The sequence below is a fragment of the Triturus cristatus genome, chromosome 2_1 (genome assembly GCF_964204655.1).
Source record: "Triturus cristatus chromosome 2_1, aTriCri1.1, whole genome shotgun sequence".
NCBI lineage: Eukaryota > Metazoa > Chordata > Amphibia > Caudata > Salamandridae > Triturus > Triturus cristatus.
Genome location: NC_140581.1, coordinates 9,795,460 through 9,813,419, shown reverse-complemented (window position 1 = coordinate 9,813,419; position 17,960 = coordinate 9,795,460). Strand labels below are relative to the sequence as shown.

The 17,960-nt window shown below is 47.1% G+C and overlaps 1 protein-coding gene across 2 annotated transcripts in view; it reads left to right on the top strand.

Annotated features, from left to right (window-relative positions):
- LOC146863604 (uncharacterized) overlaps window positions 1-17,960 on the top strand; it is a 426,298-nt gene that overhangs the window by 367,960 nt on the left and 40,378 nt on the right. For both annotated transcript variants that reach the window (XM_085627625.1, XM_085627626.1), the window contains exons 6-7: window positions 3,012-3,231; window positions 8,287-8,558. In XM_085627625.1, the coding sequence (XP_085483751.1) occupies window positions 3,012-3,231; window positions 8,287-8,558 (492 nt within the window). The remainder of the gene's footprint in view (window positions 1-3,011; window positions 3,232-8,286; window positions 8,559-17,960) is intronic.

The window sequence follows — 17,960 nt, the reverse complement described above, 5'->3', positions numbered from 1 at the left end:
ATGTCATTCAAGACCTCATCCTCATACTCTCCATATCTTCTCATATCTGACCCAGGAACCCTTTCTGCTCCTCCTTCAACTGTTCTCATCGGATATAATCCTTCTGACATACTAGCATCTCGCCACCTTTTCATTCGATCATGATGAGTTTCACGATCATGTCTTCTCCCAAACATGTATCTGTACTGACCTCCAGATCTTTGTCTTTCTCGGTCATGTACTTCTTCTTCCCATTCCACTAAAGCCTCAAACTGCGTAGGTCTTGGTTTCGGGTCCAGACATAACATCTTTTCCCGTAGATTTCTCAACACGGCCAGATTAAATGAACCATGTTCTGGAAATGCTAAAACACCATCTTCTTTAGTATACCTAACCCAATTCTCCAACCATATACAGGTATGAAACCCATATCTTGCAGCCATGAAGGATGCAGGTGTTTTCGTTGGAGGTAGCAACTCACCCTCTCTTGTTTTAACATCTTTATCCTTGCTAAACCACTTTTTAATCTTTCCAAAGAACGTTTTCTTCTTTTCCTCTTCTTGGTAATACATTTTAGCGCTTACCAAAACTCTCTACTCTTTTTCCGTATTATAAATATACAATACGAATTTTCAACCAATAGCAGCGCGACTCACACTAACGCACCAATCCTGGAGCGTCTACGTCACTAAACAGCTCTTCCAATCCTTGCGCGACTCACAGTAACGCACCAATCCTAGCGCGAACCCTATTCTGATCCACTATCCAATCAGAGCGCGGTCTTTCTGACGTCAACAGTCGCTGCAGTCGCTTGTCTCCTGTTTTCTGTCACTCGTCTACCCCTCCTTTACAAAATCTCCTCAGTAGACTTCGTATCACAAATTCTACAAATCTATTAGTTACAACATAAAAACATCTCCATTGTCTGCTTCGCTAACCACAGAATAGTAAAAAGAGAGTCTATTTCTCAAGAATCAACAAACTTTCATACATCTCCTAACTGTTTCCCCTAGGACTTATCCAAAGAGTCTTACAGTCAATAAATGTATATGCATCCACGCACATTCATACAAGAAAAATATAGTACATACACACAGAATCCTGCTTCCCGAGAACAGCGTACAATCTGTCCTGCTACAGAATTATAACATACATCAACTAAGCAACTTCTCCTTGCCCAGTTCTTCAAACAAGCTCAGGAAATACCTATTACTCCTCCCGCGATAAGCTTTAACGGAAATCCTTACGGATCCCTGGGACTTAAGACCAGAGTTTCACAGATAACCTTCACTATCATACACACTCCTTATATACCAGAAATATATTCTAATAGTAACATACAATAATGTCACTGATTCCGAACCCAGACAATGTGACGCGCAACTTCAATTGTCACACGTTATTATTCCTTACAATTCCGTTTTTCCCGAGAGCAGCATATACTTCCCTCTGCTCTACTACGAAACTGCTACCAGCTTCCAAGTTCCAGAAGCACTACATATAACTCAACATTACGAATCCAACATATAGTATTAGTACATATACCAATATCAATCAATAATCATTAATCAATAAGCTAATGTACAAGCATCTTATCAGATCAAGACAATCATCAAAACCATCCTCTGCTACCAGGAAATTGATAGAGATCTGGGTATCTAAAATATTCCCACTACCATGGATAGAGTAATCTCACAGTTACACGCACATACATTCATCATACACTAGGGCCCATTTCACTAACATACGTTCAAATACTCTACCAGCAACAAACCTGTGGGAAGGAAACCTCCTAATCACCCAGCATCTATATCGAGGTCGATAAGACCTGGTTTTGTGACTGTCCTAACACAATCTATACAACATATACAATAATGATCAAAAATATAAACCCAATAATTGACAAGAAAGAATATCCAACACCATGTTTAAAATTATATTGCTTTATCTAAAATTAGTCAAAGTAAATCAATCAGAGTAAATCATTTTCTCATAGTTACCTATTCTAACTAAGTGTCAGAACGGGTCAGGACAAGTCTCTCGGTGAAGTCTCTCAAGACGAAGTCCCTTCAGCATCGATCCTCAGCAACGCAGATTCACGCGGCAAAGGCAAATGGCAAGTGCAAAAAAAAACCCTCCCTAGGCTAACATTTTTATAGTAAAAGTTACAAAGGAATAACACATAAAGTTGGCAATATCCGCTGAATCACTGAGCAGAGCGAGAAGGAAGGGATGTAACATTGCTACATCTGAAAATCTCCGCTCAGGAAAAGTTCACAAAATATAAAACTACGGAACAGGAACCAAGAAACCAATAAAGTATCTAAATAGTTCCATCTCTCCTCAGCAATCGAGCCACAGTTCATAAGTTTTCTCCAAGGCTCCTTTGTTTCCCAAGGCTGCCAAGGACGTTCCATTTCTTTTGGAGATCCTCCAAAACTGCTGCTGTCCTCATGGAAAATTTCTCAGGCAAGGACTATGGTCAGTTGACTTCAGGACCATTTCCAGCAGAGGTCTCCCTCGTCTTAGTTTTCACAGAATAAATCACAGCCAGGCTTCAAAATTCAGCCATCTTTACACAGGCCTCCATAGGCCACAATAGACCATCTTAATTAAAGAGACAAAATAAACGTTACTACAGCATAGTGATTAAACAATGTTAACCCCACTAATACCCTTATGTGTATGTATTTATCTAGCTCTTGCGACATAAAAAAGCATTAATTCGAAAAGCGTTTTGTGCTCAAAAATAAACAGCACACAGCAACGTTTAAACATGAAAACACGCACATTATGGTTAATTCAGCACATTTACGCACACTCATGTGTAATTCTTTTTTTTCGTTTTCGTTTGTTAAAACAAACGGATTGATTAATATAAACACACTCACACAAGACAAATAATTAATTATTAATTATTAATAGGTTAATACGACGAATAGACATGCTAGAGCTTAAAAAAAAAACCCTGAATTTTCAAACTGAAAACTCCGCTCCAGCAAAAGTGCTCTAATATGTTTATATTTTTCCAGTGGATCAAGTTGGACAGACAAAGTCAAGAATCGTGTGAAAGGAAAAGAAGCTTTATACAGGGGACAATTCAGCTTGGTATCTGCTGATGGGTCTGTGATTCCAGACCAGTCTGAAGTGAGGAACTCCCTATACCGCGCTCTGACACTGGCCAAAGGGGTCCAGGCAGACCAGGATATCACAAAGGCAGCTGAAGATTTGAAACAGAAGGTGCACAAGGAGGTAACGTAACTTCAAAAAGTGTTTAATAGTATTGATCCATCTTCCTGGGAACATGATTGGGTTGTGGTTTTAGAGTTTTAAAAGTTTAATGACTTACTTCTATGTCAGTGTCTAATTAACTATTCCTTTAGAGAACTTTGTGGTCTCACCATTCTCCCAAACGCTTATGGCCAATGTTATACGATGAGCATGTGTTACAATTCTGCATGTTCTGCTACAGTCAAGTACCTGGCCCTTCTGTTGCCAGAGTGTGAGTGAGCCTAGGGGGAGTTAAAGTTCCCACCCACCTCTATGAGCATCACATTCTTCTTTCAGATGTATATGTGTAAGGCAATCTTTCATTGGGGAGTCTGAGTGCCTAAGCAGATGGACTGAGCCCTTGTGTGGTGTGTCACAAGATCTTTCGACTTTGGTGACAACCAGACATCCTATTGAATCAATCCTCTCTATCTCCACAAATTTGATCAATTATTTTATGTAGTTTCACAGTTTCATACACTTTCTCAGCAGGTTAAAAATCAGAATGAATAGCCTCTTTCTCACGTATACTTTGTCGATATTATCTACTAGGGATACACAAAGAAGCAGATACCTTTGCCCACAAGATTAATACTGGCGACCGCAACTTCATGCGCTACATTTCTCACAGAAGTTTGAGCTCCCATTTCCTTCTAGGTTCTCTCGCCATGTCATCATTACTTCTCTTAATGAATGATTGAAATGTGGACAGGGTTAGCTGTCCCCCATCATCTTCTATAGGCACCCATTAGATCTTCTGATGCCAGGAATGAGAAACCATTCTGCAAGAGGAGTAAGGGGACCTAGCCCCCCTCTCCCATCACCTCTTCTGTGGACCCAGCCCCTCCTCATGTCACCTTTTCTGTTGACTAAGCCCTCCCTCCCATCACCGTTTCTGTAGACCCAGACCCCCTACCGTCACCTCTTCTATTGACCTTGTCCCCATCCAATCACCTCTTCTGTTATCCTAGCCTCCCCTCCTGTCACCTCATCTGTTCATCTATCCCCCCTCTACTCTCACCTCTTCTGTTTTCCTAGCCCCGCTCTCCCGTCACCTCTTCTGTTGACCCAGCCCCCCTCCTGTCCCCTCTTCTGTTGACCCAGCCCCCCTTCTGTCACCTCTTCTGTTGACCCAGCCCCCCTCCTGTCACATCTTCTGTTGACCCAGCCCCCGCCTGCCACGTCTTCTGTCAGCCCAGCCCTCCTCCAGTCATGTCTTCTGTAGACCCACCCCGTCACGTCTTCTGTTGACCCAGCCCTCCTCCTATTATGTCTTCTGTTGACCCAGCCCCCCTCCTGTCACCTCTTCTCTCAACCCAGCTCCCCTTCCTGCCACGTCTCCTGTTGACCCAGGCCCTCTCTGGTCACATCTTCTGATGACCCAGCCCCCCTCCAGCCACCTCTTCTATTGACCCAGCCCCCCTCCTGTCATGTCTTCTGTTGACCCAGCCCCCTCCCGTGATGTCGTCTGTTGACCCAGCCAACCTCCTGTCACATTTTCTGTTGACCCAGCCCCCCTCCTGTCATGTCTTCTGTTGACCCAGCCAACCTCCTGTCTCATCTTCTGTTGACCCAGCCCCCTCCCGTGATGTCGTCTGTTGACCCAGCCCCCCTCCTGTCACATTTTCTGTTGACCCAGCCCCCCTCCTGTCATGTCTTCTGTTGACCCAGCCCCCCTCCTGTCACATTTTCTGTTGACCCAGCCCCCCGCCTGCCACGTCTCCTGTTGACCCAGCCCCCCTCCTGCCACTTCTCCTGTTGACCCAGCCCCCCTCCTGTCACATCTTCTGTGACCCAGCCACCTCTTCTATTGACCCAGCCCCCCACCTGCCACGTCTTCCGTTGACCCAGCCCCCTCCTGTGACGTCGTCTGTTGACCCAGCCCCTCCTGTCACATTTTCTCTTGACCCAGCCCCCCTCATGTCACATTTTCTGTTGACCCAGCCCTCTCCTGTCTCATCTTCTTTTGTCCCAGCCCCCGCCTGTAACCTCTTCTGCTGACCCAGCCCCCCTTTACCTCTTCTGCTGTCCCAGCCCTTCACCTCTTTTATTGACCTACCCCCCTCCCATCACCTCTTCAGTTATCCTAAACCCCACCATATTCTCTTGACCCAGCCCACCTCCTGTTATGTCTTATGTTGACCCCTTCTGCCACCTCTTCTGCTGACCCGGCCCCCCTCCTGCCACCTCTTCTGTTGACCCAGCCCCCCTCCTGCCACATCTTCTGTTGACCCAGCCCCCCTACTGCCACCTCTTCTGTTGACCCAGCCCCCCTCCTGCCACATCTTCTGTTGACTCAGCCCCCCTCCTGCCACCTCTTCTGTTGATCCAGCACCCGCCTGCAACCTCTTCTGTTGACCCAGCCCCCCTCCTGTCACATCTTCTGTTGACCCAGCCACCGCCTGCCACGTCTCCTGTTGACCCAGCCCCCCTCCTGCCACCTCTTCTATTGACCCAGCCCCCCACCTGCCACGTCTTCTGTTGAGCCAGCCCCCGCCTGTGACATTGTCTGTTGACCCAGCCCCCCTCCTGTCACATTTTCTTTTGACCCAGCCCCCCTCCTGTTATGTGTTCTGTTGACCCAGCCCCCCTCCTGTCACCTCTTCTGTTGACTCAGCCCCCCTCCGGTCACCCCTTCTGTTGACCCCTCCCCCTCCTGTCACCTCTTCTGTTGACCCAGGCCCCCTCCTGTCACGTCTTCTGTTGACCCAGCCCCCTCCTGTCACATTTTCTTTTGACCCAGCCCCCCTCCTGTTATGTGTTCTGTTGACCCAGCCCCCCTCCTGTCACCTCTTCTGTTGACTCAGCCCCCCTCCGGTCACCCCTTCTGTTGACCCCTCCCCCTCCTGTCACCTCTTCTGTTGACCCAGGCCCCCTCCTGTCACGTCTTCTGTTGACCCAGCCCCCTCCTGTCACGTCTTCTGTTGACCCAGCCCCCCTCTTGTCACCTCTTCTGTTGACCCAGCCCCCCTCCTGTCACCTCTTCTGTTGACCCAGCGCCCCTCCTGTCACCTCTTCTGTTGACCCAGCCCCCGCCTGTCACGTCTTCTGTTGACCCAGCCCCCGCCTGTCACGTCTTCTGTTGACCCAGCCCCTCTCCTGCCACGTCTTCTGTTGACCCAGCGCCCCTCCTGTCACGTCTTCTGTTGACCCAGCCCCCCTCCTGTCACGTCGTCTGTTGACTCAGCCCCCCTCCTGTCAAGTCTTCTGTTGACCCAGCCCCTGCCTGTCACATCTTCTGTTGACCCAGCCCCCCTCCTATCACGTCTTCTGTTGACCCACGCCCCTCCTGTCACGTCGTCCGTTGACCCAGCCCCTCTCCTGTCACGTCTTCTGTTGACCCAGCCCCCCTCCTGTCACGTCTTCTGTTGACCCAGGCCACATCCTGTCACGTCTTCTGTTGACCCAGCCCCCTCCTGTCACGTCTTCTGTTGACCCAGCCTTCCGCAATCTTCCGTTGACCCAGCCCCCTCCTGTCACGTCTTCTGTTGACCCAGCCCCCCTCCTGTCACGTCTTCTGTTGACCCAGCCCCCTTCCTGTCACGACTTCTGTTGACCCAGCCCACCTCCTGTCACGTCTTCTGTTGACCCAGCCCCCCTCCTGTCACGTCTTCTGTTGACCCAGGCCACCTCCTGTCACGTCTTCTGTTGACCCAGCCCCCCTCCTGTCACCTCTTCTGTTGACCCAGCCCCCGCCTGTCACGTCTTCTGTTGACCCAGCCCCCACCTGTCACGTCTTCTGTTGACCCAGCCCCTCTCCTGTCACGTCGTCTGTAGACCCAGCCCCCCTGCCTGCCACGTCTTCTGTTGACCCAGCGCCCCTCCTGTCACGTCTTCTGTTGACCCAGCCCCCCTCCTGTCACGTCGTCTGTTGACTCAGCCCCCCTCCTGTCACGTCTTCTGTTGACCCAGCCCCTCTCCTGTCACGTCTTCTGTTGACCCAGCCCCCCTCCTGTCACGTCTTCTGTTGACCCAGGCCACCTCCTGTCACGTCTTCTGTTGACCCAGCCCCCTCCTGTCATGTCTTCTGTTGACCCAGCCCCCTCCTGTCACGTCTTCTGTTGACCCAGCCTTCCGCAATCTTCCGTTGACCCAGCCCCCTCCTGTCACGTCTTCTGTTGACCCAGCCCCCCTCCTGTCACGTCTTCTGTTGACCCAGCCCCCTTCCTGTCACGACTTCTGTTGACCCAGCCCACCTCCTGTCACGTCTTCTGTTGACCCAGCCCCCCTCCTGTCACGTCTTCTGTTGACCCAGGCCACCTCCTGTCACGTCTTCTGTTGACCCAGCCCCCCTCCTGTCACGTCGTCTGTTGACTCAGCCCCCCTCCTGTCACGTCTTCTGTTGACCCAGCCCCCTCCTGTCACGTCGTCTGTTGACCCAGCCTTCCTCAATCTTCCGTTGACCCAGCTCAGATCTCCTATTGCTTCTGTCCTCGTCTCTTCTTGCTCCTATTTTTGTTTTATTGTGTACTTCTTCTTCAGGGGGATGGTTCGGTCTGTCTGGAGAGCACTTTCTATAAGTCTCTATAGAGCTAGAGGTGCCGGACATGTACATTGTCCGTGTTCCTTTAGTCCGCAATCCGTGAGTGGCTCCAGAGTCCAGACTCCTTGGATTGGGGAACGTGTGCCTAAGTCTTCAGATGTCCCAGGTTTGGGATGAAGTGGTAGAAGGATTACATTCCAAGGTAGTTTCTTCACACTTTTGTCAGGCTGTAAAGCAGAGTCTAGGTACCTGGAAAATGAGGCTGTCACTGTGCTGGAAGTACAGTACAAGCTACAAGCCTCTGAAGTGAAGGGTGTGCCACCTCCCTGCTGTCTTTCTGTATGCTGCACTGAAGAGGGAGCTCTATACCTTGATGACCCCAGGAAGGTCCGGATAGGAGATCGAAGCTATCCATCTACCCTGCCTGCAGCCCCTCCCTCCAACAGTTCCTTTTAGTTTCCATTGCTGCCTGCTGGTGATTGTTCTGAAGATCTGACTGAGGTCCTGGTTTACTGGTCACTTGACTCCTGTCTCCTTGTTCCAACTCATGGCAGGTGTCTGAGAACCTGGATCGATATGGACGCCTGGTGAAGCAGCAGATGGACTTTGAGAAGCTCTACACAACCGCAGGGAAGTACACAATCCAGACAGCAGACACACCTGTTTGGGGCATGGTGGAAGCCATCGAACTAGGCACTTCCGGTGGTAACAGAAAGAATAGCTCCATACCCCCACACAAGAACAAAAGCTGCCTGAGCAGGATGAGCTCAGACGAGCAGGACATCGTGTTGATACATATGCTGGGCACAGCTGATGAATATTCAAGGTGGGTGATGAAAGAATGACCCTTCCTATAATATTGAGAACACACGTGTGACTTTTCACATGTGTAGGGTGTTAGTGGGCAGTGCAAATGACTGTGTTCCTTTTGTATATTACAATGTTTGCCTATGGTCTGGAAGGGTAGGTACCTCCATTGAAAGGGGATCCTCAGTGTGGTGTGAGGCAAAGAGCGAGTGCCAGCAAATTGAGGGCTGTGTCTCAGCTCTAAGGGAGCTTGCAGCCCAGCTGTCCAGGACCTGCCTGCGGTGTCCAGACCCCGTCCGTACCATCACATCCCAGTAACATCTGTTTCTTTTCACTGGTAACGAGTAACATGGAGCTTCTCGCAGCCAGCTGTTTAAGTAGGGATACAAAATCTCCTTCCCTGACTGTGGTCACAAAGAGACCTCCTAGAGTGCCTTCCTTCCAGCCCACCCCCATCAGCCTTCAATTGAGTCAGAGCGACTGTGGACGTGGCGGTGTGTAGTCTTGATGGCTCGGTGATCAGTGACTCCTCCTTTCCCTCTTCAAAGAGGTCATTTAACAAAGTAACTCACTGTCCAAAACCGAGGCGTAGACACAGTAGAACAGACTTCCAGGCGTCTTGGCCATCTCCAGAGGAGTCCTTCTACTGGCTCACTTACACAGCAGACCACACACCTCCTTTCTTAGCAAAGAAAAGACATTTCCTGTCAAATCACAGCATATACAATAAGAGAAAGAGATGAACTAAAATACATGAATGAATTGTGAATACAAGCTAACACATAAACCCTAAAACAATCACAGACAGAGATGAGGGAGCAGAAGATGCAATAAAGATAAAACATCACTGTCTCTTGCACTCATGCAGATATTCCAGTATCTACCCCTCCCTTTCACTCCTTCGCAATGAATCATTCCTCGCTACAGATTCCTGTCTTAACATTTTGTCTACTCACTTCCCCTCATCACATTCACTGATTTTCTCCACCGCCTGTTTAAATTCCAAATCATAAAGGTCTGTTTTCATCGCAAGTAAAACAACATATTCACTTTACTAGGCTTGGAGAACTTACTTTCCTAGTTGCTACACCCAAGGCTTCTAGTCCTAACTCACTGACAGCTACAACAGTCCCAAGTGTTGTATTTTTATCAGGCCACTCTTTTTGCTTGCACATCCATAGTACCTTTTCCTTCTTTCCTTATCAGTCCTTACTTGCAAACCCAAACTTGTCTCCATCTCATTCACACATGCAGGGGATATCAATGATAGTTTCCTGGTCATGTTGTAAGGCTCTACACTTCAAACTCTTACATACATCTTCCTTCCAATCCTTCCCACCATAATTGGAAATCTGAATGGTCTCTGAACACAATATTTAGCCATTCTTCTATTCCGCTTGCTGTGGGATGGTAGAGGGCACATTTATGTGCAAATAGTTTGGTTTTCAAGAACTTCTCTATCTCACATGACACAAGTTGTACAGCATGTTCAGTCAATAAGATGCTCCGTATCGCCTCTCTAACCAAAACGTGTTGTCTAACCACCACTGCTGATGCATGTCACTTGCCATCTAGAAAACATGTCAATGAACACCAGCACATGCAATTGTTCAAAGCTACTAGGAAGAGGACCTACAATATCTAGGCTACAGCTTCCCAATGATGTTCGGGTAATCTTTTTATCACTATGGGTCGCAGCCAAAGCTTAAGTATCTTATCACTCAGCAAACACTGCATTTAGTCCATAGCCGCTCTCTTAGTTTGAACATCTAAGCCTTACCTCCAATATCTCCTCCTTGGTTTTTGACACACCATGAAGATCCTGACATCATAACCCTGTTCTCCTGAGCTGTTCTGGTGGAATCTGTATCACTATCCACACAAAAGAGTGGTAAGAATGGAGGATGTGGCTTAAAATTCTAGTGCAATTGGCATGTGCTCATTAAGAACTTGTGACATGTTTCATCATCGGGCTTACTAACTAACACCCCCGCACAGACCAATGCCTGGGGTGGAGAAAAGAGGAGGGGAAGACAATACAAGCAAAGGAATAATACGGGGATCAACAAAACAATAAATGTGCAGTTAGTGATTTTTTAAAAAACTAGCTCAGGTATATCCGTGGTTATGCTTTACTCCTGGATTACCGATCCAGGGTTAAAAACGAATAGAATGGTGGTGAAAGAAGATTATCAGTTCACGTTCACCCCTCCGTACTGCTGGTGCGTCAACATGTTTCAGCCGATTTACCTTAGCCTTCAATAGAATGTCTGCACGGCCTTCATCAGGACCTCTAGATCCCCTACAGACCCCTCCTGTCCTACCTTAACATTTGTAGGATTCAATCAAGGGTGTTTCCCACTTCCGCTGGTGCGTCAACATGTTTCAGCCGATTTACCTTAGCCTTCAATAGAATGTCTGCACGGCCTTCATCAGGACCTCTAGATCCCCTACAGACCCCTCCTGTCCTACCTTAACATTTGTAGGATTCAATCAAGGGTGTTTCCCACTTCCATTTAGGGGATATGTAACACACTCTTCCGTTGTGTATCTGTGGGTGTAAGAATTACCACAGTAAACAAAACTGTAAACCAACCTGCCTTTTAAAATTCGTTGGGTATATACATCCCCTAGTGTCTATTCACATTATACACTGGCACTACACAATCCCTCATATATTACACCCCCATGCAGGGTCACTGGAACTCAAATGATTGTACGTCCCTAACCACTCCATTTGATCAAATGGACCAAAAGTCCCAATTTTTTTTTAGCAAATCAATGATTATTGTCAACATTATTGCACAGGTTTGTAACCACCTCTTTGTGTTTAAAACACCCAATAATATTACTGTTCCGAGATCTTATCCTCATAAGGACCTATTAAGTGATCTTTTTTGTGTGAGCCCCTTACCGAGTTTCACCAGTAAGTGTGCTCGAAGTGGCGTGGGAGTAGGCCCTGTAGCCACAAACTGTGTAGAAATAATTTAATGTTAGTTTCAAGTAGTATTTCCTGGGATTACTGTTTCACGCATCTACGGCCTTACAAAGCGCTCGTTAACATAGTTTGCGAACCGCGTTCACTAGCCATGTGTAACTCGTTTAAAAATGGGCAGGCCCCACATCGATAGGTACATAGTCTATCCATGTGGTCAGGCTCGTTCAAACCATATGGTCTAACTTGTTGACACAGTTTGTGAATCGTGTTCCCTAGCCACGTGTAACCGGTTAAAACTGGGCAGGCCCCACTTCTATAGTTAGATGTTCTATCCATAGGCTCAAACTCTCTCAAAGTTCCTCTTATGCAAGCACTTCAATTTTGTGGAAGCAACACATAACCCCGTCTGCTGGGACGGGTGTGAAGCAGAAAATAACCCCCCACCCCCACCCCCGACTCCTTACTTCATGAAGGTGAGCCCACAGCCCGGCATCGCTCTCCTCATGCCCTGTAGCTAGCGGTCTCAACCCTTGGCTCCTCTGCTTTCGGGACCTTCTCCAATCACGTCGGGATGCCCAAGCACATAATCAGAGTCATCTGGTGCGTTGTGAGTGCTCCTGGTGTTCTGATTCTGCCATTTTTGCCACGCCATCTTTAAAAGGTGTGCGTTTGATCAACTTAAATCACATTTTTGCAGAAAAAACACAACGAAAATCATCTTAGAACTATCTCTCTACCTCGCATATTGTAATGTACCTAGATCAGCATCCCTTGAGGATGGGTTTTGGTAAATTCATAAATGCATATCTGAACATGGTGTATTTCATCGTTAATCGATAATCTATCGTTATACTTAACATATTTTATTGTCTCTAGGTGGTCACTCATTTTTCAAAAATCTTGGTGCATACATATAGTGCCTCATGCTGTATTGCATTCCACTGTTTCACAGGTTGTCTACGAGAGTATATTAAAGTCAACCTCACATTGCGCATTTAGAAAATGTCGCCTGTCCATTGAACTCCACGGGATGTCATCATTTAAGCCCGTCTCATGGCTGTGAAGCCTGTATACCCACTTCTGTTCCTCAGGAGTAACAGTTTCTTGATATCTCGTTTGGTGTTGCAAATAGTAGGTTTATCCAACACCGTCCAGAACATGTCATCCACGAGTGATGTTTTTCCAGATAATGTGTGGTGAACTTGGCATTGGGTTTCTGGCATCGTGTGCTACTTCTGTGTTCCATGATGCGTCTTTTAACTTTTCTGGTTGTCACACCAATATAACACATTTTACATGGGCATTCGATCAAGTATACGACATTCTCCGAATTACAATTCGTGTGTATCTTCTGCACCCATGGAAATGTCAGTCCCACAACTATGCTCTTTGTGTCTCTCGTCAAATTACACACATCACACGAGCCACATCTAGTATGGCCTGTTACGGGAGTGTTTCCCCATAGGTTCTGTGTTCTGTCTTGTGTTTTAATATGGGGTCTTGTGTGCACCAATAGGTCCTTCAGATTGGCACTCCTTCTGTAGGAGAACAAGGGTTTTTCCAAATGTGAACCATTTGAATTCAAAATGCATCAGTGTTTTAATATAAGGCGCCTAATATTGTGTGAGGCGGTATTAAAGGTTGTGGCAAACAGTATTTGTCACGTTTGGTTTCTCGACTTTCTCCAGGAGAGTCTCTCTATGCATATTCGTTGCTCTTTTTCTTGCCTTTTTCACCACTCTCTCCAGATATTTTCTCTCACGGAGTTTCTTCGAGAGTAGAGTGGATTCATCCTGGAAATCTGTTTTATGTGTGCAATTCCTCCGTAAGTGGAATAATTCTCCCACAGGTAAGTTTTCCCTCACTTGGGGTGGAAGCTGTCAAAAGATAGAAGGGCATTTTTATCTGTTGGGTTGTGGTAAATCCGAGTTGAAAGAGTTCCTTTCCTTGGTTCGATTACCAGATCCAAAAACGGGAGCTCAGTCCATGTGATGGTCAAAGTGAAGTGTAGTGAAGGATTTCGACCATTGAGCCAGTGTAGAAAATCTCTTACTGACAGTTCATCTCCCCTCCAAATCAGTAAAACATCATTAATGAACCTCTGCCGTCTCGGGTATGGATGCACTCCCTTTCAAATGCCCCAACGTACAGTCCTGCCAGACTTGGGGCAAATGTACTGCCCATTGAAGTACCATGGGTCTGTAGATAGATGGTCCCCTCAAACTCAAAGTAGTTTTAATGAGAGCAATCTCTGCTAGGATCAGAACGAAGGATCTAGCTGTATTATATGCCTATTCTTCTGCATAAAGGAGATCTTCCACAACCCTCAGAGTGTTTCCCTGTGGAATATTGGCATCGAATGATTCGATATCCAACCCCACCAAAAACTCCATGGAAGGATCAAATTCCATGTAGTTTATTAGGTTCAGTAAATTTCTTGTATCTTGTACATAGGCTTCCACTTATTGTACCAGCTGTTTGAAATAAAAATCACAGAATTGTGACAATGGTTCGAAAATGGAGCCTATCCCGGAGAGGAATCTGTATCACACCTCTGAAGACTAACTTGTCTCTTTCTAATAGTTCATCGATAATACAGATACATGCTCCGCAGCTCTCTCTGCATGCTACTTTGCTTTTCCTGACTGCTTCTTGGAAAACATCACCTTTGCTTACTCTTTTTCTCCACATTTGATCTGTAATAATCCCTCCTGATATGTCAGACCTTCAAAATCCACCAAAGTATCTTCATCATCGTCATCTTCACTTTCAGCCTCTGTAGACACCAACCTTGGTAAACAATCAGCAATGTGGTTTTTGCACCTGGAATATACTCCACATCAAAAGTAAATACCTGTTAAGAATAACCCATTGGCTAGTCTTCAGGAAACTGTGTCAGTCCAATTGTAGTGACTTCAGTTTTGTAAACACTTCCCACCAGAACTTTCTCAAGTTCCTCAACACTGAATGAGTTGCCAGGACTACTCGCTCTCATGAACAATTCAACTCCAGATCTTGAACATGATCGTCCTCTGAGACTAAGCATCATTTTGTAACTCTAATGCTCCCAACCGCTGGACATTACCATCAGTAATCAATATGGATTTAACAAATTGCCATATGTTGGGAGCAGATGCTAAGCCAGCCTTTCCCCCGCCAAATTCCTGCGGTGGTGTCATGTTAATATCAGCTGCCCTGCAGTGGTTGTCATATTGATAATGTCTATCACTGCAGTGGTTGCCATGGTAAAATCAGCTTTTTTTGCAGTGGTTGTCGTGTTGCTAATGTCTGTCATTGCAGTGATTTGCGTGTTGCTAATGTCTGTCATCGCAGTGGTTATTGTGTTGTCTGTCATTGCAGTGTTTGTCGTGTTGCTAATGTCTGTCATTGCAGTGTTTGTCGTGTTGCTAATATCTGTCATCGCAGTGGTTGTCGTGCAAGTGCTCCCTTTTGAAAAGTGTATACATTGATTGGTGTCCATGTTTGGCTTATTTGGTTTACTATCAGCCCCTAGTAAAGTGCACCAGGAGTGCCAGGGCTTGTAAATACAAATACCGCTGGTGGGCTTGCAGCACTGGTTGTGCCACCCACAGAAGCGGCCTAGTAAAATGTGTCTAGGGTCTGCCACTGCAGAACCTGCGCGCGGTCAGGTACTGTCGCGCTGATTGCGCAAGTGCACCTACTTGCCAGTCCCCAAACCTTCCCTTAACTACATATTAGTCACCCCTCTGGTAGGCCCAAGGGCAGGGTGCATTGTAGGCATAAGGTAGGACATGCCCTGATGTGTGTGGTATGTCCTAATAGTGAATTACAGACATTTTCGTTTTTCACTATTGAAGGCTACCTGCTCTCCATAGGCCAGAATGGGCTGCTGGAATTACTACACGCTGTAATCCCATTGGACTCAGAGAGCATGGTAGAAAGTCAAGTTTAGTATGCCTGAACTAGAATAATAAAATACTTCTTTTAGTAAAGTTTATTTTAATATCCTGTGTTTGTAAATACTACTTTTAGAAAGTTAGTATTTACTGACCTGGCCATTTCAGTCCGCCTCTGCTGGGTGTGTGTGTTCTGCCTAGTAACAGTAAGGAGCAGGGCTGGGGAATTCCAGGAGACAGGCTGGCTGCCAGGTGGTGGGTAGAGAGATTACACCAGGATGGGTGGGAGGAGTGCCCCTTGACTCTGAATAGACCTGTGCTCTGCCACCACAAAGCCGGCTCCGCCCCCTGTGGAGCGACTGATGTCTCTGCCCTGCTGCTGAAAGGAAAGAGCAGAGTCACCACAACAAAGTGCTCCAAAACTGGACTGAGCCAGGCACAGGCCCCCTGGCGCTAAAGAACAAAATAATTGTGCTATAAAAGAAGGAGCCCTGCTCCTAAGAAATCAGATCCTGTTTGCGCCAAGAAGAACCTCTGCCTGAAGAGAAGGACCTGGGAAAGCTGCATGGAGGAGTACTGTCTCTAAGCCTGAGAGACTGGCCTGTGGTGGGTGCCTTGCTGCTGAAGGAGAGGAGGAAAAGACTGAAAGACTTTGAATTCACCTTGTGCTTACAAACAATCTCCAAGGGCTTGCTTGTGAACTTGCCCCCTGAACTGCGCCCCAGGAACAGTGGGCGCTACCTTTCCCCAAGAAGAAGAGAAGCTGCTGGAGGCGATCCTGTAACACTGACCCCAGAGGACCTTGTGCCCCTCATCTGAGCACCGCGACATCTGCTACCAGGGCTACTGTGAGCACCGCAAGGGCCTGTCTACCGAGCCCAAGCACCGCAAGCAACTGCCCCCCGAGCCGTAGCTCGCACAGCAAAGAAGAGACTGACAAGGCTCCGAGCGCCGAGCCTCTGCGACCCCCCTGCCCGTGGAAGCCCCCTGTGAGGACCTGCGTAGCACTGTTCGTCCTCTACGTGAAGCCGACAGCGCGACGCGCTGAAGAAATTGCCCCCGAGCTGCCCCTTCTGCTTTTGAACTTGGTCGTGTGCCTGGGACCATCCTGAAGCGCCCCACGAAGCATCGCCGCCCACCGACCAGGAGGGACGACAACGCGACGTGGGACGCCCCTCTACGGACCCCTGAGGCTGCTGCGACCATCCTTGCCCAAGAACAAAGGTACTGTGAGCTGTGCGCTGGAGTACGACCCGTCCGTTGCTTTGGTTGGGCCGTACTGGTGCTTCCGTACCGCTACGCCGCTCCCGCGTAAAGCGTGAACCTTGGCAACCTTCGTGTCAACTGTACTCCATTGAAAGTATAGGACTTTGCTCACACGAGAAGCGTGAGAAACGGCAAGACACGTTTAAAACGTTGTAAGAAGCGTACCGGAGGCGCTACGAAGCACACAGACCCCTAAGGAAGCTCAGTTTTAATAGAAAAGTGCCATTTTAAGACCTGTGGACTGCCTAGAAGCATTGAAAGTAACTGGAACCTTATTTAAAGAGAGAAGACTGTATTTGAAGCCTGCATAAGAGTTTTATATAAAGAACTTTATTTTCCTAAATACAGCCTAGTGTCTCTGTGTGGTGGGGTGGTGGTTATTGTGTGGGACACTTTGAATGCTTAACCTAATGCCCTCTGGAATCTAGCCTGACTGCTCGCGCCACGTTACCTAGAGGGTGAGCAGGGGTTATTTTTAAAGAGGTAATCCTACGCCCTGACTTAGAGGAAAGGGTCCCTGCTTGTCGCAAGTGCATACCTGCGCCAACCAGAGACCCTGGATTCTAACACGAAGCATCTTGTTTTATCATGCGATGAATCTATGTTCACACTCATTTTTCTAACCCAAACTCCTATTAGTCTTACATATCCCAATGTATTGAGTTCATTGATTGTGGGAGCCAATTACGCTCCTGAAAGTTTGCATATTAGATTTAATTTGCAAAGTGTAAGTATTAAACTAATATTTTGTACAATATTCATTGAAAGTGCATAACGCCATCATTGGGCGTGTGAAACGTGCGCCTTGTGTTCAAGGGACAGTTTATGGTCTCGTGGTCTTGTGATTTGTTGGACCTGACAGGAGCTGGTCAGGGTAACAAGGAGGCACCATTGAGAACATTGCTTCACTAGTCAAATGAGATAAAATTGTATATTTTGAGGTCTGCAGTTTATAACCTTTTCATTGATTTATAGAACAATGATACATTTGCAGCTAATATTTCTGCTCAGTTTATTCTCTCAAGACCAATAATATGGGGAGAGGATGTGGCGGAAGCACCAGAAATGCGGACTTTGGAACTGAGGGACCAGGTCTGAGTCTCTCCGTCGGCTCAACATCATGTGATTTGGGTTTAATCACCAGGGGCCTGATTACGATCTTGGCGTACGGGATACCTTGTCACAAACATGACGCATGACGGATATCCTGTCTGCTGCATTACGAGCTCTGGCGGACGGGATATCTGCTGCTTTTGTGACAGAGTAACCCTATTAGCTCCTTAATCTACCCGTGCCTACCAAAAATGAATTTGTCATTGTGCAATGTAACTGGTGCTCA